Raw genomic sequence first — 27,573 nt, 5'->3', positions numbered from 1 at the left:
CGCTAGCTCTACCCATGTTGTTGCAAATGGCAAGATTTCATTCTTTTTATGGCTGAGTAATATTCCATTGCATATATATACCACATCTTCTTTATCTGTTCATCTATCAGTGGACACTTGTGCTGCTTCCATAGTTTGGCTACTGTAAATAATGCTGCAATAAACATAGGGTTGCATGTATCCCTTTAATTAGTGCTTTTGTATTTGGGGGGTAAATACCTAACGGTACAATTCCTGGATTATACGGGTTCTATTTTTAATATTTTGAGGAATCTCCATACTGTTTTCCAGATTGACTGCACCAGTTTGCATTCCCACCAACAGTGCATGGGGGTTCCTTTTTCTTCATATCCTTGCTAATACTTGTTTTTCTTGTGTTTTTTTATTTTAGCCATTGTGACAGGTGTGAGGTGATATCTCATTGTAGTTTTGATTTGCATTTCCGTGTGATAAGTGATGTTGAACATCTTTTCACGTGTCTGTTAGCCATCTGTATGTCTTCTTTGGAGAAATGTCTGTTCATGTCTTTTGCCCATTTCTTAAATGGATTATTTGGGTTTTTTGTGTGTGTTGAGTTGTATCAGTTCTTTGTATATTTTGGGTACTAACCCTTTATCAGATATGTCATTTGCAAATATCTTCTCCCATTCAGTAGGCTGCCTTTTAGTTTTGTTGATTGCTTCCTTTGCTGTGCAGAAGCTTTTTATTTTGATGTAGTCCAAGTAGTTTAGTTTTGCTTTTATTTCTCTTGCCTCAAGAGACATTTAGAACAGTGTTGATGTGGCCGATGTCAGAGAGATTACTGCCTGTGTTCTCTTCAAGGATTTTTATGGTTTCAGGCCTCACATTTCGGTCTTTAATCCATTTTGAGTTTATTTTTGTGTATGGTGAAATAAAGTGGTCCAGTTTCATTCTTTTGCCTGTTGCTGTGGTTTTCCCCCAACACTATTTGTTGAAGAAACTGTCTTTTCCCATTGTATGTTTATTCTTCCTCTGTTGAAGATTAATTGACCATATAATTGTCTGGCATAATTGTGGGTTTATTTCTGGGCTTTCTCTTCTCTTCTATTGATCTGTGTGTGTGTTTTTATGCCAGTACCATACTGTTTCAATCACTACCACTTTGTAATATAACTTGAAATCTGGAATTGTGATACCTCCAGTTTTGTTTTCCTTTTCAAGACTGCTTTGACTATTTGAGGTCCTTTGTGGTTCCATAAAAATTTTAGGATTGTTCCAGTTCTGTGAAAAATGCTCTTGGTATTTAATAGGGATTGCGTTAAATCTGTAGATTGCTTTGGGTAGTATGGACATTTTAACAGTATTGGTTCTTCCAATCCATGAGCATGGAATGTCTTTCCATTTCTTTGCCTTGTCTTGAATTTCTTTCATTGGTATTTTATAGTTTTCAGAATTCAGGTCTTTGGTTAAGTTTATTCCTAGATATTTAATGTATTTGGTGCAATTGTAAATAGGATTGTTTTTTTATTTTCAATTTCTGCTGCTTCATTATTAGTGTATAGGAATGCAACAGATTTCTGTACATTGATTTTATACCTTGCAACTTTACTGAATTCATTTATCAGTTCTAGTAGTTTTTTGGTGGAGTCTTTAAGGTTTCCTATATGTAATATCATGTCATCTGCAAATAGTGAAGGTTTTACTTCTTCCTTACCAATTTAGATACCTTTTATTTCTTTATGTTGTCTTAATGCTGTAGCTAGGATTTGCAGTACTGTGTTGAATAAAAATGATGAGAGTGGACGTGCTTGTCTTGTTCCTGATCTTAGGGGAAAAGCTCTCAGTTTTTCCCCATTAAGTATGATGTTTGCTGTGGGTTTTTCAAATAAGGCCTTTATTATGTTGACATATGTTCCATCTAGACCTACTTTGCAGAGAGTATTTTTATTATGAATGGATGTTGTACTTTATCAAATGCTTTTTCTGCATCTATTGAAATGATCATATGGTTTTTATCCTTTCTAGATGTGACATATCACAGTGATTGTTTTGTGAATATTAAACCACCCTTTCATCTGGGAATAAATTCCACTTGATCGTGGTACATGATTTTTTAAATATATTTTTGGATTCAGTTTTCTTATATTTTGTTGAGGATTTTTGCATCTATATTCATGAGAGATATTGGCCTATTGTGTTCTTGCTCTCTTGTAATTTTTATTTTTTGTGGTGTCTTTATCTGATTTTGGTATCAGGGTGATACTGGCCTCATAAAAAGAATTTAGAAGTTTTCCTTCCTCTTCTATTTTTTGGAATCATTTGGTAAGAATCGGTATTAACTCTTTTTTAAATGTTTGGTAGAATTCACCTGTGAAGCTGTCTGGTCCTGGACTTTTGTTTTTTGGGAGTTTTTTGATTACTGGTTCAATCTCCCTACCAGTACCTGGTCTGTTCAGAATTTATCCATTTCTTCTAAGTTGCCCAATCTGTTTGGCATATAGGCTTTCATAATATTCTGTTAGAATTGTTTGTATTTTTGTGGTATTGGTTGTTATTTCTCCTCTTTCATTAGTAATTTTGTTTATTTGGTCTTTCTCTCTAATGGGTCTTGCTAAGAGTTTATCAATTTTGTTGATCTTCTGAAAGAAACAGCTCCTGATTTCATTGATTTTTTTTTTTTTTTTTTTTTTTTTTAGTTTCTGTATCATTTATTTCTGCTCTAATCTTTATTATTTCCTTCCTTTTGGTGGGTTTGGGGTTTGTTCTTCTTTTTCTATCTTCTTTAGGTGTAAGGTAAGGTTGTTTGTGATTTTTCTTGCTTCTTGAGGTAGGGCTGTGTTGCTATAAACTTCCTCTTAGAACAGCTTTTGCTGCATCCCAAAGATTTTGGACCATTGTGTTTTCATTTTCATTTATTTTCATGTAATTACTGATTTTTTTCTTTGATTTCTGGTTGACCCATTCATTGTTTAGTAGCATGTTATTTAAGCTGCATGTATTTGTGCTCTTCCCAGATTTTTTCTTGTGATTGATTTCTAGTTTCATAGCATTATGGTCAGAAAAGATGCATGGTATGACTTTGATCTTTTGAATTTGTTGAGGCTTGTTTTGTGGCCTAATATGTGATCTATTCTGGAGAATGTTCCATGTGTGCTTGAAAAGAATGTGTATCCTGCTGTTTTAGGCTGGAGTGTCCTAAATATGTCTGTTAAATCTATCTGGTCCAATGAGTCATTCAAAATGATTGTTTCCTTATTGATTTTCTGTTTGGATGATCTGTCCATCAATGTAAATAGGGTGTTAAGGTCCCCTACCATTATTGTATTACTAGTAATTGTTCCCTTTATGTTTGTTATTAACAGTTTTATGTATTTGGGTTCTCCCATGTTGGGTGCATGTATATTTACAATTGTTATATCCTCTTATTGGATCGTCTCCTTTATTCTTATACAGTGTCCTTTTTTGTCTCTTGTTACAGTCTTTGTTTTAAAGTCTATTTTTCTGATACAAGCATTGCTACCCTGACTTTGTTTTAAATGATAAATGTTTCTCTATCCCCTCACTTTAAATCTGCAGATGTCTTTTGGTTTGAAATGACTCACTTGTAGGCAGCAGAGAGATGGATCTTGTTTTTTAGTCCATTCTGACACCCTATGTCTTTTGATTGGAGCATTTAGTCCATTTACATTCAAAGTAATTATTGACAGACATGTATTTATTGCCATTTTATTACTTGTTTTGTGGTTGTTTTTTATTTTTTTTTTAAGATTTATTTATTTATTTGACAGAGAGAGACACAGCAAGAGAGGGAACACAAGCAGGGGGAGTGGGAGAGGGAGAAGCAGGCTTCCTGCCAAGCAGGGAGCCTGCTGCGGGGCCCGATCCCAGGACCCTGGGACCATGACCTGAGCCGAAGGCAGATGCTTAACAACTGAGCCACCCAGGTGCCCCTTGTGGTTGTTTTTTCAATAGATTTTCTCTAATCCTTCTCTTGCACCCTCTCATGGTTTATTGGCTTTCTTTAGTGATATATTTGGATTTCTTTCTCTTTATTTTTGCATATCTATTACTGGGTTTTGATTTGTGGTTACCATTAGGTTTGTATATAACATCTTCTGCATATAGCAGTCTATATTAAGTTGATGGTCACTTAAGTTTAAACCCATTCTTTACTCCTCTCCCTACCCCCAACCCCCCACATTTTAGGTATATGGTGTCATATTTTACATCCTTTTTTTAGGAATCCCTTGACCAATTTTTACAGATATATTTATTTTTACTGCTTTTGTGTTTTTTACTCTTCATACTCTCTCTATGGTTTTCCTTTCCATTCAAAGAGTCCTCTTTAATATTCTTGTAGGACTCATTTAATGGTCATGAACTCCTTTAGTTTTGTTTGTATGAGAAACTCTTTACTCTCCTTCTATTCAGAATGATAGCCTTGCTGGATAGAGTATTCTTGGTTGCACTTTTTTTTTCTTTCAGCACTTTAAATATATCATACCACTCTCTTCTGTCCTGCAAAGTTTCTATTGAAAAATCCTGATAATGTTATGGAGTTTCCCTTGTATGTAACTGTCTTTTCTATTGTTGCTTTTAAAACTTTTTCTTTATTGCTACTTTTTGCCATTTTAATTACTTTGTGTCTTGGTGTGGCCCTCCTTGGGTTGAATTTTGGGGGGAGGCTCTTTGTGCCTCCTGAATCTGGGTATCTGTTCCCTCCCCCAGATTAGGGAAGTTTTCAGCTAGTATTTCTTCAAATAAGTTTTCTGCCACCTTATCTCTCTCTCCTTCTGAGATCCCTGTAATACAAATGTTATTATGCTTGATGGAATCACTGAGTTCCCTACAACAGTTCTCAATTTGCGTAATTTTTTTCCTTTCCTTTGCTCAATTTGGTTACTTTCCATTACTCTGTGTTGCATGTCATTAATTCATTCCTCTGCTTCATCTAGCCTATTTAGTCCATGAAGCGTATTTTTAATTTCATTTATTGTGTTCTTGATCTCTGATTGGTTCTTTTTCAATCTCTGTGTTAAGGGTCTTACTGATGTCCTCTTTTCTCCAGTCCAGGGAGTATCTTTGTGATTATTACTTTATATTCTCTATCGGGCACATTATTTATATATGTTTCACTTTGATCTCTTACTGTGGTTTGGTCCTGTCCTTTCATATGGGAGATTTTTTGCTGTCTCCTCATTTTGTTTGACTTTGTCTGTTTCTCTGTGTTAGGAAAGTCAGCTACTTCTTTTGCTCTTAACAATAATAGCTTTATGGGGGCGCCTGGGTGGCTCAGCCAGTTAAGTGGCTGCCTTCGGCTCAGATCATGATCCCAGGGTTCTGGGATCAAGCCCCGCATTGGGCTCCCTGCTCAGTGGGGAGCCTGCTTCTCCCTCTCCCTCTGCCTGCCTCTCTGCCTACTTGTTCTCTCTCTATGTCAAATAAATAAATAAAATCTTTAAAAACAAAACAAAACAAAACAAAAAACAATAATAGCTTTATGAAGAATAGATCCTGTAGTGCCCTCAATGCTGTGTTCCCTGTTCCCCTTGACCTGGCCCTTTAGGGAGTATCTCCTACGTGTGTTGCGTGTGCTATGCTGTTGAGTCTTGGCCTCTTTTTCCTTCAGTTCAGTTCTCTGCAGAGGCTCTCTTTGCCTATTGTGGGCAGCAAGGTGTGCAGTGGTTTGCTCGCTAAGTGAGACGTGCCACTGCCGGAACTAGGTCCCACAAAACACACAGGTCTGGAGATGTGGTGTTGGCAGGGTTTTCCCTGGTCTTCTGGGGAAGAGGCCCACAGTGCCAGGATTGAGGCATGTATGACTGGGAAGGCTGGATCCACTGAAGGGTGGGGTGAGGAGTGGTGGTGGAGGGAAGGGTTTGGTGTAAGCAAGTTAGGTAAGGAGTGTCCATACTGCACTGGTTCCTGCAGATAGCTGTTGTTTATGCTGGGGGCCAGGGGAGGGAATGATGCCTGCCAGCTCCTTTGTTCCTGGAGGGGTCTCCCCATGCTCCCTGTCTCTCCAGGCCATGCTCTGAGTTGAGAAATCACTGTCCTTCCTGTCTGCCCCCAACGTTTTCAAACTGCTGGTTCTACACTATATCTGCATGGGCTGTTTGTCATCCTGTCTTTTTAAGGGGAGGGCTTGGCTTCCTAACACCATCCAGGCTCTCCAAGAGCCTGCTGACTTTTAAAATTCCAGGCTTTAAGTCCTGCTGGTTTTAAGAACTCATGAAATTTGGCCCTCTCAATTTCAAAAGCAAATATTATGGAGATTCATCCTCTCCCTTTGTGAGCTCCCCACTGTGAAAGTCTGTGTTCTGCCTTTCTCTGCACCCCTGGCTCCCTCCCCACTGTGAATGGCCACAGTCCCTTTCACTCCAGAGCCATGTCTTCAGCCTTCTTCCTTCTTCATTGTGGCTCTTCCTGCCTTTAGTTGTGGAGTTCTGCCAGTCTTCAGGTCATTTCCTAGGTTATTTACACTGATAAGGGTGTTATCTATTTGTATCCATGGGACAGGGTGAACTTAGGGTCCTTCTACTCTGCCATCTACCCAGCCGACCTGTATGATTTAATTTTTTAAAGTTAATATTTTCTTTACCATCTCATTTATTTCACTTTTGAAATTTGTTCTGCTTTTCTCATCAGCAGTTTTGCTTATTAGATTACTGTTGTTTATTGTATACTTATCCACAGAAAGACCCTTTTCTATTTACACATGGAGAAGTTCTGTGATAAAGATGCCTTTTACTTGCCAGTCTTCCTTCTGCCTCTATCCTTGCTGACCCAGAGACACTGTGGAGGTGTGAATCTTCCCTGGATTTATCATCCCCTGGGACAGTCCCTGCTTCTACCTTGTGTGTGTTCATCAAGTGAGATTTGTTTTCAGTCTTGTGTTCTTTCCTCCTTGGGAAGTGAACTTAACTAGATGTTACTAATGGAATAAAGTAACTAGAAAAAAAAGTGGTCATGTTTTAGGAATTCCTTCTATTCCTTCTATTCTATGCTGGAATGGAGGAAGAGGTCTAAGGAAAAGAAACCAACATTTTTTGTTTTGGTTTTAACGTGTGCTGTATGCTTTGCAATATAAACATTTAACCTTTCTAACAACCCTGTGAGACTACCTCCATAATACAAGTAGAAAAGCATAGAGAATTTAATCATCTTTGTAAGTTCATGCAGTCAGCAAACAATTTCTATGATAACGAAGTCTGCATGATTTTCATTATGCCATGGAGAAGCTTCTTCAGGCATGGAAGTAGTGCTTCATAGAAACCGTTTCTTTCTTTTGTGTCAGCCCTGTGTATAAGGATTAGAAGAGATGAATGTATCAAGGTATAGATGGATATAATCCTTATTTCCAATAAAACTATTACATTTAAAAATCCTAACTGGTATTCCAATATTGGCGAAGTTGCTTATATCAGATTATTCCCCCTGCAGATAACTATTATTAAAACTGGACTAAATATGAAAGAGAAACAACTATTTGAAGACCCTGGGGCGTGATCAAAAGCAGGCAGAACCTGAAGGAGGGAGTTAGTCCTTGAAAGAGGGAAGCTGCCCTGGATGAGATTTGTCTTTTTGCCTAACACCACCTGTAGTCAGTGTTCTTGCTGGCTGCTGGACTCTGAGCAGAGTTGAGAACCCTTAACAAGGCTGAAAAGCAAGCATGAACTCCCTGAAAAACGGGGTGGCTTAGGAAGGAGCCTCAAAATCCGTGTGTAAACTCAGCTGAAATACACTTGTCTGACCTCTGAACCATGTTTGTGAGGGAGATTTCAATCCTGAACGAACTGGGAAAGGATTCAGTTCCTCCCCTGCACAGAAGTTTGAGTTTGAATTCAGCAAAGTTATCTCCTTCTTACAACAAAAATCAACAATCTTTAGAGGAAAGTTATACATCTATGGTCTTTATGATATATCATCTATAATCAGTAAATGAAACTCCTAGATAGTTGAAGAAACAAGAAATGGGACCCACAATTAAGAAGAAAAGTCATATATAGAAACTGACCCCAAGATAACCCAGATGTTGGTCTTAGTAGACAAGGATTTATTTAAAGCAGCTGTTATTTGTTCAAGAACCTAAGGAAAATAAAGTCATAATGAACAGGTAGGGATTTTCAGCAAGAAATATAAACTAAAAAAGAAGTATAGAAACTCTCCAAATGAAAAGTGTAGTATCTGGGGGGAAAAAATAAAAACAATGGATGGGCTTAGCGAGATTGGAGAAAACAGGAAAAAAAGTTTCAATTAATGTGAAGACAAAAAAAATTCAATATGGAGAACAGAAATGACAGAAAATCAGTGAACAGATCCCAAAGACCTGAGGGATGATACCAAGCAGTCTAAAATGTGGGTAATTGCAGTCCCAGGAGGAGAGGGAAAAGATAATGTGACATGAAATATTTGAAAAAATAATGGTAAAAAATTTCCTAAATTTGGTTTAAAAAACCTCCAGATCTAACAGGCTCAGACACTTCCCCTACAAAGCAGGATAAATAAAAAGAACATTTTACCTAGACACATCAGTTAATGTAATTCTAAAGAGGGTATCTTGAAAGCAACCAGATAAAAATAATGTTCATTATTCTTAAGGTAGAGTTTCTCAGCCTTGGCTCTGTTGGCCTTGTGGGCTGGGTAATTATCTGTCTGTAGGAGAAGCTATCCTGTGCATTTTAACATATTTAGCAGTATCTTTGTCCTCTACCCAATAGATTGATCCTCAATGAGAACTATGGTGTTAAAACAACTGGTAAATATGTGGGTAAATAAAATACTATATATTTTCTCTTAATTTATTTAAAAGCAAAATTATAACATTGTAGTGTGGGGTTTATAATGTTCATAGATACAACATATTTGATAATAGTATGAGGTGAATGAAAGCACAGTTGTGGGGTTATTCAAATGTACATTTTATGTAAAATTTTACATTACATTTTACATGAAGTAGAACAGTAACCCTGAGCTGTCTGTGATAAGTTATAGAAAGCATTGTCCTCCATAGAGCTACCATTTAAAAAAAATACAAAACAGTACACCTAAAATGTCAATAGGTTAGTTACGATGGAATTCTAAGAACATTTGATTAAGCCAAAAAATGTCAGGAAAGGAAAAAAAAGACACAGGGTGAATAGAAAACAAATAGCTAGGCAGGAAATCTAAATTGAATGACGATAATAGTTAAATAAAAATGGAGTGCATGCCCCTATTAAAACAAAGAGATTGTCAGGATAAGGCTGGAATATATACCTCTTCTATTCAACATTTTATGGGAGGATTTAGTGCAGCTAGGTTTTTTAAAAAGGGTATAATGGCGGGGGGCGCCTGGGTGGCTCAGTTGTTAAGCGTCTGCCTTCGGCTCAGGTCATGATCCCAGGGTCCTGGGATCGAGCCCCGCATCAGGCTCCCTGCTCAGCGGGGAGCCTGCTTCTCCCTCTCCCGCTCCTCCTGCTTGTGTTCCCTCTCTCGCTGTGTCTCTCTCTGTCAAATAAATAAATAAAATCTTTAAAAAAAAAAAAAGTATAATGGGGCGCCTAGGTGGCACAGTCAGTTAAGCATCTGACTCTTGATTTTTGGCTTGGGTCATGATCTCAGGGTCATGAGATGGAGTCCCCGCATCAGGCTCCTGTCAGACTCTGTGCTGGGTGTGGAGCCTGCTTAAGATTCTCCCTCTCCCTCTGCCTCTCTTCTCCAACTCCTGTTTGCACGCTCTCTCTCTCTCTCTCTCTCAAAAAAATTAAATTAAAAAAGGGCATAAAATGGGAAGGAAAAGTAAAAATGTCTCTCTTTGTATGAGTGTTTACATGAAAAATCCCCCTAAAAAGCAATCAATAAAACTAATAAACTTTGCAAAGTCACAAGATAGAGGGCAATATGCAAAAATCTATAGTTTCTGTGTCAAGCAGCAAACAATTGGAAAAAAAAATTTTTTAATTTACATTTACAACAGTGTCAAACATGAAATATGTAGCAATAAAGTAGAAGATTTATAGGAACAATGAAAACTACAAGACATTGCTGTGAGAAATGAAAGATGCCTATGAATGGAGAGCTATCCCATGTCAGTGAATTGGAAGACTTAATATTGGTAATATATTGGTTCTCTCCAAACTGATCTATAGATTGTGTTATCCCAACCAGTTTCTCAGTAGCCATTTTCTCAAATAGAAATTGACAAGCTGATTTTTAAAGTTCGTATTAAAATGCAAAGGAAGCTAAAATCTTATGAAAGAACACAGCTCGAGGACTTCCTCTATAGCTTCAAGATGTGCTATAAAGTCATAACCATCAGGCTAAGTACTGTGTGGGCATGATGATAGGCATATAGATCGCTAGAACAGAATAGAGTCCAAATATAGGCCCATACTTAAATGGTAATCTGATTTTTGACCCAAATGCCTAAACAATTAAATAGGCAAAGAACAGAAATGTTGTTAGAACAACTGATTATCTGTATTGGAAAACATGAAGCCTGACTTTTGCCTCAAACCATGCTCTAAAATTAATTTGCAGTGTATCATAGGCCTAAATGGAAAATGCAGGCCATAGAGGACATCAGCAAAAACGGACACAAGAAGAAGCTCCAAATGTTCTCTCCTCAAGAAAAGCATCAATAAAACTGGCAATAATTATTAGAAAAGGACCAAGTGGAAGTTCTGGATTTGAATAAGTACAATAGCCGATATGATTTACTAGAGCATAGCAGATTTGAACAGGCAGAAGAAAGAATCAACATGTTTGGAAGATAGGTCAATTGAGATTATCCAGGCTGAAGAATAGAAAGAATAGAGAATGAAGAAAAATGAACCATAACAAATGTTGGCAACAATGTGGAGAAATTGGTACCCTCATACATTGCTGGGAGGGAATTAAAATGGTGCAGCTGCTTTGGAAAAATTTGGCAGTTCCTCAAAATGTTAAACACACAGTTACCATAGGACCTAGGAATTTCACTCCTACATATAGACCCAAGAGAACTGAAAATCTAGGTCTATACACAAAGTTGGGCATTAATTTTCATAGCAGCATTATTCATCATAGCCAAAAGGGAAATGACCCACATGTCAATCAGTTGATGAATGCATAAACAAACTGTGGCATATCCATACAATGCAATGTTATGGTCTATAAAAGGAATGGAATACTGATCTTTGTCACAGCATGGATGAAACTTGAAATCATTATGCTAAGTGAAATAAGCCAGACATGAAAGGTCACATATTATATGATCCCATTTATATGAAATGTCCAGAATAGACAAATTCAAAGAGAACGTGAACAGTTACTGGGGGTCAGGGAAGTAGGAGTTGTGGAGTAACTGTTAACAGGTACAGGGCATCTTTTGGAGTGATGAAAATACTCTGGAATTAGATTGTGGTGATGGTTGTGCAACCTTGTGAGTACCAACAAATGTTGGACTCTAAAAAAACAAAAGCCTACCTGTACTAAATAGAGGGTAGCATTTTCCCCTCAGTGTTTTAGAGATCCTGAAAGTATATAATGATAAGAAAACAAGTTAAATTAATTACAGATCTTGTTCTAGTCAGAAAACAATTTAAAATGGGCTACCCATCCTGTTTCTCTAGTTGATTATAATAATGGGGTATTGCCATTGAGCCATAGTTATTAATTTTCTCAAAAAGTGCATTTCTTAAATATTCTCTTATTGAGAAAACTTAAAAATAGATGTAGTTAAAAATTTATAGTAACCCTCGAGCGATGATAGCATTAGGGTCAGGGGTATAATCCCATTAATTTGTGCGTGTGGTTTTGTTTTTAATTTTATTTTTAATCTCTATACCCAATGTGGGGCTCGAACTCACAACCCTGAGATCCCTGAGATCGAGTCCCATGCTCCACCCACTGAGCCAACCAGGCACCCCATAATCCTGTCAGGTTGTATAAATGGAGTTTGAAATGTCAGGTTCTAGGTAGCGATAAATAGGTACATCTACGTCAGATGGTTGGGAGAAGCCCGCCTTAAGGGAAAAGGCTTTGAGCCCATTAAGTTTTTATTAAATGCCTACACCTAACATCTAATTATAGATCTGTCAAAAACAAGACATTTCCTTCCTCTCCCCTTTTTAGTAAAATATGGTAAAATAGGTCACGATTTCCCTTAGGCAACTTTTCAGTTTGACATAGTCATGAGTGTAATAATGTAAAGAATAATGTAGGAATTTTTTCAGCTGTTTTGTAGGACTGTTTAAATTGTGGTTTAGGGTTTTTGTTTGACACTTGCCAAACTGGTTAGCTGTCTGGTATGTGGTATTTTAGGGGAATACTATATACCTGCCTGTTGTACTCTTGTGTTGCCCTTGGTTACAGGAGTCTTTCCTGCAAGGAAGCTGATTGCCTGTTCAGGGAATCAACCACAGAATGTGTAATAAGACTCTGTGATGAGGAAATAGGAAACTGAAAAATGAACAAAAAGGCCTGGTTGGTGTTCAGTCCGTTCATATAGAGCCTAATGCTGCCACCTAGTGGGAAAAAGGTGCAGAGACCGGCCAAAAAGATTTTTGTGTGGACTGTGGTAGATCAGAACCTTGTGACAAAACACCAACTGTATGAAATATTTTTAACAACCTAAAGCTACTTTAAACAGTAATTATGGAACCACAGATTATATTAACCCTAGCCAATAATTTGGAAAATACTTTAAAAAATGATGTTTGCTAAAAATTGGAATTAAGGAAAACAACCACTTGGAATTTAGTTACCCTCATGACTTTAAAATCTTTGTTTATAAGCGAAATCAGTTTTTTAAATGTTAAAAAAATTAATAAAAGAATAGTGTACAGTATACGTAAATCTAAAGATAGTTTTGAATTGCTACTCTCACATGTTAGTCTAATTTTTCAAAGGATTTTAATGTGTAAGAGTCCTTAAAAAAAAAAAAAAGATTTATTTATTTGAGAGAGGGCAGGGGGAGGGGCAGAGGGAAAGAGAGTCTTAAGCAGACTCTATGCTGAGCACGGAGCCCGATGTGGGGCTCGATCTCACGACTCTGAGATCATGACCTGAGCTGAAACCAAGAGTTGGTCACTTAACTGACTTTGCCACTCAGGCACTCTAAGAGTCCTTATTAAACATACTTAAACCTAAGATACAGAATTTGTATAACCTGGCAGACTGAAACTTGTGAGGCACTCAAATTTTATTTTTTGGAATGTGCTCCAATACTTTTGGAGGATCAGTCCTTAAATTCAAAGTTAAAACTTAACATTATTTATGAGGAAAGGCAAGTAGCTGAGAAGCAAAAATTAATGTGAAAATTGAAAATATCTATGCATATATATGAGGAAGAGACATTGTTATGTCATTAATGTCACAAAATAAAGCAAATTTGGTTTTAAGATATTTTTAACTGGGGAAGAGAGAGAAATTGTACTTTTTAAAAAGATTTTATTTATTTGACAGAGAGGGAACACAAGGAGAGCAGCAGAGGGAGAGGGAGAAGCAGGCTCCCCACCAGGCGGGAAGCCTGATGCAGGGCTCGATCCCAGGACCCCGGGATCATGACCTGAGCCGAAGGCAGACGCTTAACCGACTGAGCCACCCAGAAGCCCCAAGAGAAAAATTGTATTTAAATAAAATTTTAGAAGTGAACTATGCTTAATGCAGAGAAGATAAATTCATGTTTCTCTAGGTATAAAGTCCAAAAGCTGGACTTGAAACCATAAGAAAAGAATATTAAGGGGTTGATACAGATTCTAGAAGAACTAGTGCAGTTGTTCGTTTTAGGTTCTCCATCTAATCTAACTCCACTAATGAGACAAAAGACGCAGAGAAGGTAAAGTGGGGCTAAAGGTAAAAGTGAGGCTGAGGAGGGGCGCCTGGGTGGCTCAGTCAGTTAAGTGTCCAGCTCTTGATTTCCGCTCAGGTCATGATCTCAGGGTCGTGAGACTGAGCCCCCACGTCAGGCTCCGTGCTTAGCACGGTGTCTGCTCAGGATTCTCCCTCTCCCTCTGCCTCTCCTCACCACTCGTGTGCTCCCTCTCTCTAAAATAAATAAATAAAATCTTAAAAAAAAAAAAAAAAAGTGAGGCTGAGGAGTCCTAAGTAGAGGCAGAATTTTCAAAAAACCAATTTGATTTTGTATTTCGAGGACTACCCACCCCACGGTTCCAGTCCTGTCAGAAGAGCAGGACCAAATACTAGTGTGACTTCCAACCAGTAGTAAGGAGCTAAACCCAGTTCACTATTGGCATGGACCTATCCCAAAAGAATCTCCCTGGGGATAGTCACAATCCCGTTTTTGTGAATTCTTATAAGCCTTTTAAAATTAGCCTTCAGTTCAATTATGGAAGTGAGCTTAAATATCGAGCTTAAGACACACTAAGTATTAAACTTTGCCAGTCCAAAAATGAAACCACAACGTTCTCTTTTCTAAATTCACATGGGAACAAAAGGAAATGAGTCTACATTTACATGAAGATAAAAATATTTGCTTTAATTAAAAGAAGAAAATAAGATTTCTTTCTTTAAATCCAAAAATAAAATAGCAACTGCATAGTTACAGAATGGGCTTCATCCTAACTGTGAACACAAAATGTATTTTTAGAAATAAGGCAGATTGGATTAATGAAAAGGATACCAGAGTGAGAAAAAAATGGGTTGGATTCATGGCTCTAACATTTAATAACCTTGTGATTTCAGCCAGGTCACCTAAGGTATCTGAGCTTTTGTTTTCACATCTATTCAATGGAGATAGTTCCTTTTCTGCTACTGCACAGGGCTGATGTCAGCGATATGGTGTAGAATAGCATCATCATTCAATTTTGTCAGTTTCTCTCTCAAATGTATTATGGTTTAGATATCTTGCTAATTTGGTTTACACCTGAATAGTAGACATTCTCTTCTTCTCAGTGTCTTTCTTTAGTCTCTCCAAGCATAAATGCCCATTGAAATTTTTTTTTTTTCAGATTTTCAAAGTGTACCACTTTCTCATTTATTCCATGTAAAATTTTAACCAAAGTTTTAAATCACATATAATCTGTGTTTGCCCACATGTGTGTATCTGATGCCTATCTCTTCCATTTTATAGAGCTGCTTATTACATTTTCCAGATTCCATGATCAGATTTATGATTCCACTGATAATCCTTAGCCTGGCATTCCAGCCCCTCCATGACTGAGGCCAGCTCGCCTTCCCAACCTCATTTGCTGCACTCTTTTCCATGGATCGGCCTCTGCATGTCCTCCCAGGCCCATGCCTTCCTGCCACTTGCCTTTGCTCAGGCATCGCCTCTCGGCCAGAAGGGCCATTCCCACTCTCTTCGTGTCCACAACTGACATCCTCTCCCAGGCCATCCAGATGCCTTCTCATCCATGAAAATTTTGTCCATATTTCTCAAACTCTCCTCTCCCACTTTCCCTTCTATGAAAAGCTTGAGCACTTCACCTCTATGTCTCATTTGGCATGGTGGCGTTCTCCTTTTAGAAATTAGTTTTGTGCTTACTTTCCCTCCTAGGATATGAGCATTGGGAGGGCACACTACAGGCTTCGTTTATCTAGGTAACCCCATAGCACACAGCCCGTGCCCTCAATAGTTAGTCTATGAAGAAATGGATGTCTGTATCCTGCTAATATGAACTAGAAGGAAGAGTGTTTGCCTGCTTTATACTCTTCTCATCTTTTGTGGTTTTCCCTTTTCCTGATGTTTGATCCAGATTTATTTCTCTGAGAACACTGAGCTTTGTTTCAAAAATCGTAATCAACTATCATCACTTCCCATTGTCCCCAGGAGTCCTTACACTAATGATTAGATATGTTAGATAGGGCATATCAGAAAAATCATCTTTCTCCCAATATCGTATGGGTGATAATGACATCCATTTTCCTTTCCTCTTCTTACTGATCTTCCCCGTGCTGCTCAGTGAAGTGTTTTGCTGATCTCCTGCACCTCACTTGATTCTTCCTGTGGATGATGTAGCACAACTGGGAAGTCCTTTCAGTGAAAGCACCTAATAAATTTCCTCCCTGGCTTCTGAGAATAAAGATAATATAGAAAGAAAGGAAAATTCAGATTATTGATTTGCTTTATACTAAGACAGGAAATATGGATTACCACACAGCAGGAAGAATCAAGGGAAAGGAATTGAAAGTGTGCAATTTCCAGGTCCTAGAGTTAGGTATTATTTCTTTCCCTGTTCCCTGTTATCTTTGAAAAATGGATTGGGTTATCAAACAAGTAGCTTTTCAAAATTTAATTTAATGGACTGATTATTTATTAGAGGAAGAACGCTAAGAAGAAAAAGAGTTCATGGGTTAGCCCGGTAATGGGTATTAAGGAGGGCACATACTGAATGGAGCACTGGGTGTTATATGCAAACAATGAATCATGGAACACTACATCAAAAACTAATGATGTAATGTATGGTGACTGACATAATAAAATTTAAAAAATAAGAAGAAGAAAGAAAAGAAAAAGTTCTTTATACCTGAAGCTAAGAGTCTGATGGTGTTAGTGGCCACGGTCTAACACGCAGTAAGACCACCAGACCAACAAAGGGGGTCAAATGAAAAAGGCAGCTGAAGAGAATAATTAGAGGCTTGATAGTGGAGGAATTAGGGTCTTCGTATGCAATTTTGTTGCAGGCAATCTTAATCTAGGGTGGAATTTCTTTTTTTTAATGGAGATATAGTTGGTATATAACATATTAGTTTCAAGTCTACAACATCAGTATTTGCATATATTGTGAAATGATCGTTACAGGAAGTCTAGTTTAACATTCATCACTACACAGGGTTACAGATTCTTTTCTTTTGATGAGAACTTTTAAGATCTACTCTTGTAGCAACTTTTTAAAAAAGATTTTATTTATTAGCGTGAGAGAGAGAGCATGAGCAGGGCAGAGGCAGAGGGAAAAGCAGACTCCCTGCCAAACAGGGAACCCGATGCGGGGCTCGACCCCAGGACCAACCTGAGCTGAAGGCAGACGCTTAACCAACTGAGCCACCCAGGCGCCCCTCTTGTAGCAACTTTTAAATATACAACACAGTATTATTATAGTTACCATGCTGTGCATTACATCCCTAAGACTTACTTACCTGTTAATGAAAGTTTGTATCTTTTAACCACCTTCACCCATTTCACCCACCCTACTCCCCACCATCTCTGGCAACCACCAATCTGTGTTCTGTATCTATAGTTTCATTTGCTTTCTCTTCTTTGTTTTTTAGATTTTTTAGATTCCACCTATGAAATCATAAGGTGTTTGTCTTTCTCTAGCTGACTTATTGACCATAATGCCCTCAAGCTCCATCTATGTTGTCACAAATTTTCTCCTTTTATGGCTGAATAATCTCTCCCTCTCTCTCTCTCTCTCACTGTGTGTGCGTGAGAGAGAGAGAGATTCTCTGTATCCATTCATCCATTGATGAATGCTTAGGTTGCTTTCATAATGCTGCAGTGAACATGGGAGCCCAGATATCACTAATAAGTTAGTGTTTTTGTTTCCTTCAGATAAATACCCAAAACTGGAATTGCTAGATCGAATGGTAGTTCTATTTTTTAATTTTTGGAGGAACTGCTCTACTTTTGTTCATAGTGGTTGCACCAATTTACATTCCCACCAGTAGTGCATAAAGGTTCCCCTTTCTGCACATCTTCACCAACACTTATCTCATCTTTTTTTAATTAAGTTTTTAATTCCAATATAGTTAACATCTCTTGTTTTTGATAATAGCCATTCTACTAGGTATGAGGTGATATCTCATTCTCACCCCCTCCGTGACTGAGGCCAGCATGTCTTTCCAACTTCATTTGACACTACTCTCTTCCATGTACCATCACAGGCTTATGCATTCCTGCTGTCTGTGGTTTTGATCTGCATTTCCCTGATTATTAGTGCTATTGAACATCTTCTGATGTACCTATTGGCTATCTCTACATTTTGGACAGTTGTCTATTCAGATCCTCTGTCCATTTTATAATAGCAGTTTGGTTTTTTGCTATTGAGTTGTGTGAGTGCTTTATCTATTTTGGACATTAACCCCTTATCAGATACATGATTTGCCAGTATTTTCTCCTTTAGTAGGTTGCTTTTTCATTTTGTTGATGGTATCCTGTGCTGTGCAGAAGCTTTTCAGTTTCTTGTGCTCCCCTCTGCTTTGTTTTTTGCTTTTGTTTCCTTTAACTTTTGGTGTTAAACCCAAAAAATCATCACCAAGACTGATGCCAAGGAGTTTACCACCTATGTTTTCTTCTAAGAGTTTTATAGTTTTAGGTTTGCTAAAAAATCTGCTTATAGTCTTAAGGGGGTTCCCTTGCATAACAACTTGCTTTTCTCTTGCTGCTTTTAAGAGTCTCTCCTTATCTTTAATATCTAATAATTTAATTATAATGTGTCTCCGTATAGGTCTCTTTGAATTCATCTTGTTTGGTACTTGTTGGGCTTTATGGATCTGGATGTCTGTTTCTTCCCTCAGGGTAGGGAAATTTTCATCCATTCTTTGAAAAAGCTTTCTGCCCCCTTTTCTCTCTCCTTTCCTTCTGGGACCTCTATAATGTATATATTGATTTGTCTGATGGTGATCCATAAGTCCCTTAAGCTATCTTTATTCTTTTTTTTACAACCCTGATTGGGTGAATTCCACTGACCTGTCTTCAAGTTCATTAACTCTTTCTTCTGGTTGATCTAGTCTGCTGCTGAACCTTTCTGTTGAATTTTTTTTCAGTTGAGTTGTATTCTTCAGCTCTGAGTTTTCTGTTTGGTACTTTTTTTTTTTTTTTTAAAGATTTTATTTATATGACAGAGACAGCGAGAGAGGGAACACAAGCAGGGGGAGTGGGAGAGGGAGAAGCAGGCTTCCCACTGAGCAGGGAGCCTGATGCGGGGCTGGATCCCAGGACCCTGAGATCATGACCTGAGCCGAAGGCAGACACTTAATGACTGAGCCACCCAGGTGCCCCTGTTTGGTACTTTTAAGATATTTTCTGTCTCTGTTGAAATTCTCACTTTGTTCATGCATTATTTTCTTAAACTTTTTGACTGTTATTTCAAACTCCTCTCAGGTAAATCACTTATCTCTGTTTAATTGCAATCTGCTTCTGGATATTTATCTTGTCCTTTTGTTTGCAACACATTTCCGTTTCTTCATTGTCTTTGACTCTCTCTGTTGGTTTCTGCACATTAGATAAAATAGCCACCTCTCCCAGTCTTCACAGAATGGTGTTGTGTAGGGGATGAACCTGGCCTGAGCTCTTAGTGTCCCTCAAACTTTTGTGATTATCCAAGCCTCCTCCTTTGTTCTTAGTGACTCTTAGTAGTTGAGGGTGCACTAAGACTTGTCAGTGTCCTAAAAGGATGGGTTGCAGTTAGCACCTAGATGCAGGCTGATTAGAACCTGGACACTCAGGCAGCAGCTGGGGAAGTATGTAGTTAAACCTCTTCCAGGGATAGATAGAAATGGAAGGTTTTGCCTGTTCCCTCTGTGCTGTCCCCAGGTATATAGTCATAGGTTGGGGGTAGAGAGGATGTTCCTGCATCCATTAAGAATTTGTTTTTTGTGTCCTGCAGTACTGTAGGATGCATGAATATAAGTTCTGTTGGCTATCAGAGTCAGGCATCTAGAGACCATCCCTTGGGTGGCGGCCAAAAAAGCTGGGGCACAGGCATGTGTAACAACTCCTTCTAGAGAGCCACTGATGACTTGGAGTGGGCTGGAAGGAGCAGATGGGTTTGGTTTTTGTTTTGTTGATGGTTTCCTTCACTGTGCGAAATCTTTTTTAGTTTGATGTAAGCCCAATTTTGATTTTTGTTTGTTGGTTTGGGGTTTTTTTGCTTTTGCTTTCCTTAGAGGAGACATATCCAGAAAAGTTTGATGTCCAAGAGATTACTGTCTATGTTTTCTTATATGAGTTTTATGGTTTTAGGTCTCACATTTAGGTCTTTAATCTATTTTGAATTTATTTTGTGTACTGTGTAAGGTGATTCAGTTTCATTCTTTTGCATATAGTTGTCCAGTTTTCTCAGTACCATTTATTGAAGAGACAGTCTTTGCTCAATTGTTTATTTTGCCTTCTTTGTTGTTACTAATTGACCACATAAACATGGGCTCTCAATTCTGTTCCGTTGATCTATGTATCTCTTTTTGTGCTAACACCATGCTGTTTTAATTACTACAGCTTTGTAATATAATTTGAAATCTGGGATTGTGATACCTTCAGCTTTGTTCTTTTTCAAGATTGCTTTGGCTATTTAGGGGCTTACTTGTAGTTCCAGACAAATTTTTGGATTTTTTTTTTTTTTTTTTGGCTATAGTTCTGAAAAAGTACTGTGATATTTTGATAGAGATTGCATTAAATTGGTAGATTGCTTTGGGTATTATGGACATTTTAAGAATATATTCTTCCAGTCCATGAACATGGTATATTTTCCCATGTATTTTGTCATCTTTGAGTTCTGTCATCAGTGTCTTATGGTTTTCAGAAGATAGGTCTTTCACCTCCTTGGTTAAATTTATTCCTAAATATTTGATTCTTTTGATGCAGTTGTAAATGGGTATTTTTTTCTTCATTTCCCTTTCTGTTATTTCATTATTAGTGTATAGAAATGCAACATATTTCTGTATATTGATTTTGTGTTACACAACTTTCCTGAATTCATTTATTTTTTTTTTAAAGATTTCTTTATTTTAGAGAGAGAGTGTGCAGAGGGGAAGGGCAGAAGGAGAGGGCAAGAGAGAATCTTAAGTAGTCTTCACACCCATCGCAGGCCTCATGTGGGGCTCGATCTCATGACCCTGAGATCATGATCTGAGCCAAAATCAAGAGTCAGATGCTTAACTGACTGAACCACCCAGGTACCCATGAATTCATTTATAAATTCTAACAGGTTTTGGTGGAGTCTTTAGGATTCTCTACATATAGTATCCTGTTCTCTGCAAATATTGACAGTTTAACTTATTATCAATTTGGATGCCTTTTCTTCTCGTCTGATTGCAACTGCTAGGACTTCCAATAGTACATTGAATAAAAGTGGCAAGAGTGGACATCCTTGTCTTGTTCCTGATCTTAGAGGAAAAGCTCCATTTTTCATCATTGAGTATGTTAGCAATGGGTTGTCATAGATGGCCTTTATTATGTTATGATCCCTCCTTACCCACTCTGTTGAGTTTTTATCACGAATTCATGTTGAATTTTGTCAAATGCTTTTTCTGCATCTATTGAGGTGATCATACGACTTTGATCCTTCCCTTTGTAAATGTGGTGTATCACATTGATTGGTGTATATTGTGCCATCCTTGCATCCCTGGAATAAATCCCACTTGACGGTGGTGTATGGTCTTTTTAAGTATTTTTGAATTTAGTTTGCTAATATTTTTTGAAGATTTTTGCAACTATGTTCATGAAGGATATTGGCTTGTAATTTTTTTTGGTTGTATCTTTGTCTGGTTTTGGTATCAGGGTAATGCTGGCCATATAGAATGAATTTGGAAGCATTCCTTCCTCTTCTATTTTTTTGAATAGTTTGAGAATAGGAGTTAACACTTCTTTAAATATTTGGTAAAATTCACCTGTAAGGCCATCTGGTCTTAGGCTTGTTGGGAATTTTTTTGCTTACTGATTCAATTTTCTTAATAGTAATTGGTCTATTCAGGTTTTCTGTTTCTTTCTGATTCAGTCTTGGAAGATTGTATGTTTCTAGGAATTTATTTCTTCTAGTTTGTCCAATTTGTTGGCATATAATTTTCTGTAGTAATTATATTTTTTTGTATTTCTGAGGTATCCATTGTAACTTTCATTTCCAATTTGGGGTTTTCTTTTTTTTTTATTGATTAGTTGGCTAATGGTGTATCAATTTTCAGAGAACAAGTTCTTAGTCTCATTGATCATTCCTATTGTTTTTTAAGGATTTATTTCATTTATTTCCATTCTGATCTTTAGTATTTCCTTCTTTCTGCTAACTTTGGCTTTTGTTCTTATCCTAGTTCCTTTAAGCATAAGGTTAGATTGTTGAAGTTTTTCTTGTTTCTTGAGGTAGGCATGTATTGCTGTGAACTTCCCTCTTGGAACTGCTTTAGCTGCATCCTAAAGATTTTGAACTGTAGCATCTCCATTTTCATTATGTCCAGATATTTTTCTGATATGCTCTTTGATTTCTTCATTGACTTATTGGTTGTTTAGTAACATGTTATTTAGCCTACATGTGTTTTGTGTTTCTTCCAGTTTTTTTCCTTCTAATTGATTTCTAACTGCTCTGATCAGAAAAGATACTTGATATGATATATTTTCTTAAACATATTGAGATTTGTTTTGTGGCCTATCTATCCTAGAGAATGTCCCACATGCCCTTGAATATGTATTCTGTCCTTTTGGAGTGGAATGTTCTGTATATAGTTAGGTCCCTCTGGTCTAAAGTTTTATTCAAAGCCATTGTTTACTTATTCATTTTTCTGTCTGGATGACCTATACATTGATGTAAGTAGTGTGTTAACATCCCCTACTTTTATTGTATTACTGCCAGTTTCTCCCTTATGTCTGTTAATATTTTTTTTTATATAGTTAGGTGTTCCTAAATTGGGTGCACAAATATTTACAATTGTTATATCTTCTTGGATTGATCCCTTTATCAATATGTAATGACCTTTTTTTCTTTTGTGACAGTCTTTTTTTAAAGTCTATTTTATCTGAGTATTGGTACCCCAGCTGTGGGGTTTGTTTTTTGATTTTGGGGTTTTTTTGGTTCCATATACATGGAATAACTTTTTTCTGTATCTTCATTTTAGTCTGTATATGTCTTTAGGTCTAAAGTGAGTCTTTTGTAGGTAGCATATAGATGAGTCTTTGGGTCTTACTCTTTTTATCCACTCTGTGTCTTTTGATTGGACCATTTAGTCCATTTACATTTTAAGTAAGTATTGATGTGTTCTTTGTCATTTTGTTAACTTTTTTGTTTTGTTCCTTCTTTTGCTCTCCTCCCTTGTGGTTTGATGGCTTTCTTGAGTGTTATGCTTAGATTCCTTTCTCTTTACCTATTAGAGGGTTTTGGTTACCACTGGGTTCGTATATAACATCCTATGTGTATACAGCAGTCTACATTGAGTTTGATGGTCACTTAAGCTCAAACACATTTTAAAAGCATGAAATTTTTACTCCTTCCACGTTTTATGTATATGATGTCTTATTCTATATCTTGTGTACCCCTTGACTAATTTTTGAATATATAATTTTACTACTTTTGTGTTTTAATCTCCTTACTAGCTTTGTGATTGATCTACTACCTTTACTATGTTTACTTTTACCAGCAAAAGTTCTTCCTTTCATAATTTTCTTCTAGTTATGGCCTTTTTTCCACTTAAAGAACTCTCTTTAACATTTCTTGTAAGGCTGAATATAGTGTTCTTGGTTGTCAGTTTTATCCTTTCAGCACCTTGCATATAGCATGCCACTCCTCTGGACTGTAAAGTTTCCGCTGAAAAATCAGATGATACCCTTATGGGGTTTCCCTTGTATGTAACTGTTTACTTATCTCTTATTTTTAAGATTCCCTCTTCATCTTTAATTTTCGCCGTTTTAATTATTATGACTCTTGGTGTGGACATCCTTGGGCTCATCTTGTTTGGGGCTCTCTGTGTTTCCTGGACCTGAATGTCTGTTTTCCCCTGATTAGGAAAGTTTTCAGATGTTATTTCTTCAAGTAAGTTCTGTTGCCTTCTCTCTCTCTTCTCCTTCTGGGTTCTTATAATGTGAATGTTATTATGCTGATGATGTTGCAGAGGTCTCTTAACCTGTCATTATTTATTCTTTTTGCTGTTCAGCCTGGTTGCTTCCCATTACCCTGTCTTCCAGATCCCTGATCCATTCTTCGGCATCCTCTAATCTGTTGATTTCCACTAGTGTATTGCTCATATCAGCTATCATATTCTTCACCTCTGATTGGTTTTTATATTTTCTATCTCTCTATTGAAGTTCTGAGTTCATCCACTCTTCTCTCGTCTGGTGAGTATCATCTTTATGACCATGACTTTGAACTTTTATCTCTGTTTTATTTAGTTCTTTTTCTGTGATTTTTGTCATCTTTCATTTGGGACATATTCCTTTGTGACATTTTGTCTAACTCCTTGTTTGTCTACGTATTAAGCAGGTCAGCTATGTCTCCTGATCTTGAAAGTAGTGGCTTTGTGTAGAAGGGGCCCTGTTGTAAACTGTTGCTAGTCACTAGAACCAAGTACTCCAAGGGTGTTCCCTGTGTGGGCTACATGTGCCCTACTGTTGTGGCTGAGCTATGACTGCAAGTGGCCAGGCATGCAGGGCTTGCTCCCTGTGAGGCCTGGTTGCAGCTACTGTGGGTGCACTGGTGGGTAGGGTTTGCTTTCTGTGCTGCTGGCTTAGAGGCCTGACTGCAGCCACCGTAGGCTCACTGGTGGGCAGGGTTGGCACTCAGCCCAGCTATCTGTATAGTAATGAGCCACTCTGACTGCTGTATGTGTGCTGGTGGAGAGGGTTTGCATCCCTCCCCTGCCCCAGGCAGGTCCACGAAGGAATGACATGATGGGGCATGTAGTGCTAACAAGGCAGATGAAGAGTGCTAGAACTGACTCCTGGAAGCCTCTGGCTATCTAGGCTGGGGAAAAGCAAGAAAAATGGCACCTGCTAGCACTTTTATTTCCAGAGAAAACTCCTGCAGATGCCTGCCCTACTGGCACATGTCCTAAAATTAGTCAATAAATCTCCATGTATAGCCCAGGTACTTTTCAAACTCTTTCGTGCTGTGTCTTGGGCTGTTATTTGGCTTGTTGGCTCTTTAAGGGTGGAGACTCAGTTTCTTACAGCCCTCCAGCTCTCCTGGAGGTAAGCCTTGCTGATTTTGAAAGCCAGAGGTGTGGATACTCACCTTCCCAGTGCAGGCTGTTCGGTGTGGGCTCTGATCCCGTTGCTCCTCTGTGTTTATGATGTCCCCCCCTGTTTGTGGGTAGTTGTGCTGGGGTTTGGTTCCATATTGCATTTCTGCTCCTCCTACCCTTTTCCGTGTAGCCTTCTATTGGCTGTGGAAGATCTGTGAGTCTTCAGGTCATCTTCAGAATTAGTTGCATAGATGTCGTTGTTGCCCCTATGGGATGAGGTAAGCTCAGGATCTTCCTATTCTGCCATCTTCCTCTGAGCTCTGGAAACAGTCTTGAATTCCCCATGCACACCTGTGTTCCACTTGGGTCTGGAACCATTTGTGTTTCTACACCTACTAGTACGTTGCCACTTCTTTTGTTACTAGACAGACCCACCATCTAATTTGATATGCAGTTCAACTTCTTAGCCACTCACCTTTCTCAGAGGAATACTGACATCTCGTATAGGTATTCTGACGCAGTGGGGTTTAACTAGGTGGGGACAGCAGAAGCAATGCAATTGCTGTTTTTTTCTTTCCCTCAAATATTGGGGGTGGAGGAGAGAGGGCACTCAGAGGCTGGTTTGTATTTTTTAAAAGTTCTACAAGTGATTTTGATATAGAAATCTTAATGTTTTAATTTGATAGATTTGCTATTTATCCTATTTTGTTTTTAGACCAAATCAGAAGAATTGCATTTCTTATAAACATCTTTAATGAATAAACCAATTTTTAATTTAGATATTAGCATTGTGCTTTTTCTCATAGGTATCCTCTTTAAGAAATGAAAAGCGAGGCTCATCATATCTCATCTCTGCCCCAGAAGGTGGTTCTGTGGAATTTGTTGACCAGCATTCTCAGGGCACAGGAGCTTATTACATGGAAACCTACTTTAAAAAGAAGCGCGTATATTGAGTTAAGTTCTCTCCTTATAACCTCATAAGGTTTTTTGCAGTATCTCTGCTGTTCATTGCTGCCTTAACTACATTCAGACTAGCCATATCCTTTAAATACGGGTTTCTAATTTCCCAGAAGGAACTGTATTGTGCAGCAAGGAGAATTGCCAAATAAAAAATAAGTAGCAATAAGATAATACAGGACATTTTCCATTACAAGTAGATGCATCTTAATTGGTATTAACTTATAGTCCACTGGAGAAATTAACAATGTTCCAATATTCCTTGTTTAGGACTGGGAATAATTTTGACACCATATATAAAAGTATGAAGCAATAAATGGGAAACGGTCTTGTTTCCTGAGCCTTAGAAGAATGAGTTTCTTATATGCCACTGTGCATTTCAATCTACTTTCCCTAGAAGTAATCTCATTTATAGATTTTTAGAACTTTTCCTAGAACTACAAGACTGCAACTACAAAATGCAGTGGTGGTAATGTTATAAAGATGCTCTACATGCAAACTAAATAATTACCCCCACATCAGCCCCACAACATAAATCCCAGAGTGATAGTAAGGTCCAAGTTCTACACAACTATAGATGCTTAACTTTTAATGTTATTTACCATTTATACCTTTTGTGAAAAACAAGCTATTTTTGAAAAAAAAAAAAGTAGCTTTGGTGAAATAATTTCAGGGGTTGGCAGCCTATACCCAAGTTTAGTCCTCCACTTGTCTGCAAGCTAAGAATGAGGTTTACATTTTTAAATGAAGTAGAACAGATTTAAGTTCTATGAAATTCAGATTTCAGTGTCCATATATAAAATTTTATTGGAACACAAACATGCTCATTCATTTACATACTGTCTAGGGCTACTTGTGTGCTCTAGTGGCTGTGACAGAGACCATAGGGTCTGCAAAGCCTGAAATACTTTTGTCTGGGCCTTTATGGGGGAAAGTGTGCTGACTCCTGGTCTAATGGCACTAATTCCCTAATCCTCTAACTTCTGCAACACACTTCTAAGTGGCAAGCAATGTAGGTTTCTGTGTCTGATTTCATGGCATAAACTAGTGATGATCTAATTGCTAGAACAAGGCCTGTTTGGATCCTCCAATGCCCTATTTCCACAGTATAGTTCAACCGTCACTACTGAAGGAGCACTGTGGAGTAACAGTGTAACAATCTTGAGCTAGTAAGTTATACCTCACTTTCTGCTTTGTCTCTTATTCTTTTGTAGTGTTAGGCTGAAAAATTATCAGCTATTTAACTCAATTTACTTCAGCAAGAATTGTGATTATTGCATATAACTTCTGACATCATTTCCTGAAGACTTTGGTATCAGACAAGAAACCCTTTGCCATCTAGAAATTTCCAAGTTTGTTCCTTGTTATGAGTCTCAATGATCCTAGTCTTTTTGAAATCAGATCATTAAATGTCTTGTAATAAGGTACCCTATTCTAATTATCAAGTTTAAAAGTGGTACATACGATTTGTAAAGAAATTGGTCTAATTTATTTCATATTAACTTCTATTCGAAAATGACAGCTAGAAAGTTAAGGATTGGCATCAGTTATGACTCAGCAGATGAATAATGGTTTCTCCATGTTCTGCGCTTCTCCTTCCCATTTCCTATTGCATTAAGCATCTTCAATGCTTAGTCACACCTCTCTGATAATATAAACAGAAGATGGTGAATTTTAAGTCAGAGCTGCAAAATGAAAGCAGGAAGAGGTTGAAAAGAACTAAGCTATTTTGGATGATAGCACATATGGATCTGCCCTCTGTGTATCATTGGATAGAACAGATAAGTACCAATCAAGTGGTGTTTGTAATAAGGACCATTACCAAACTCCGCCCCCCCACAAAGTCTATACTGT

At 37.7% G+C, this 27,573-nt stretch overlaps 1 protein-coding gene across 5 annotated transcripts in view; it reads left to right on the top strand.

Moving 5' to 3' along the window:
• The window catches only part of RAVER2 (ribonucleoprotein, PTB binding 2), a 125,549-nt gene extending 97,999 nt beyond the window's left edge, over positions 1 to 27,550 (top strand). For all 5 annotated transcript variants that reach the window (XM_032427256.1, XM_032427241.1, XM_032427232.1 and 2 more), the window contains exon 12: positions 25,569 to 27,550. In XM_032427256.1, the coding sequence (XP_032283147.1) occupies positions 25,569 to 25,715 (147 nt within the window). In that variant the 3' untranslated portion in view covers positions 25,716 to 27,550. The remainder of the gene's footprint in view (positions 1 to 25,568) is intronic.
• Positions 27,551 to 27,573: the final 23 nt, after the last annotated feature.

The sequence above is a fragment of the Phoca vitulina genome, unplaced genomic scaffold (genome assembly GCF_004348235.1).
Source record: "Phoca vitulina isolate PV1807 unplaced genomic scaffold, GSC_HSeal_1.0 scaffold2, whole genome shotgun sequence".
Lineage (NCBI taxonomy): Eukaryota > Metazoa > Chordata > Mammalia > Carnivora > Phocidae > Phoca > Phoca vitulina.
Note: the sequence above shows the minus strand (reverse complement) of the source record. Positions and strands in the feature narration are given on the sequence as shown.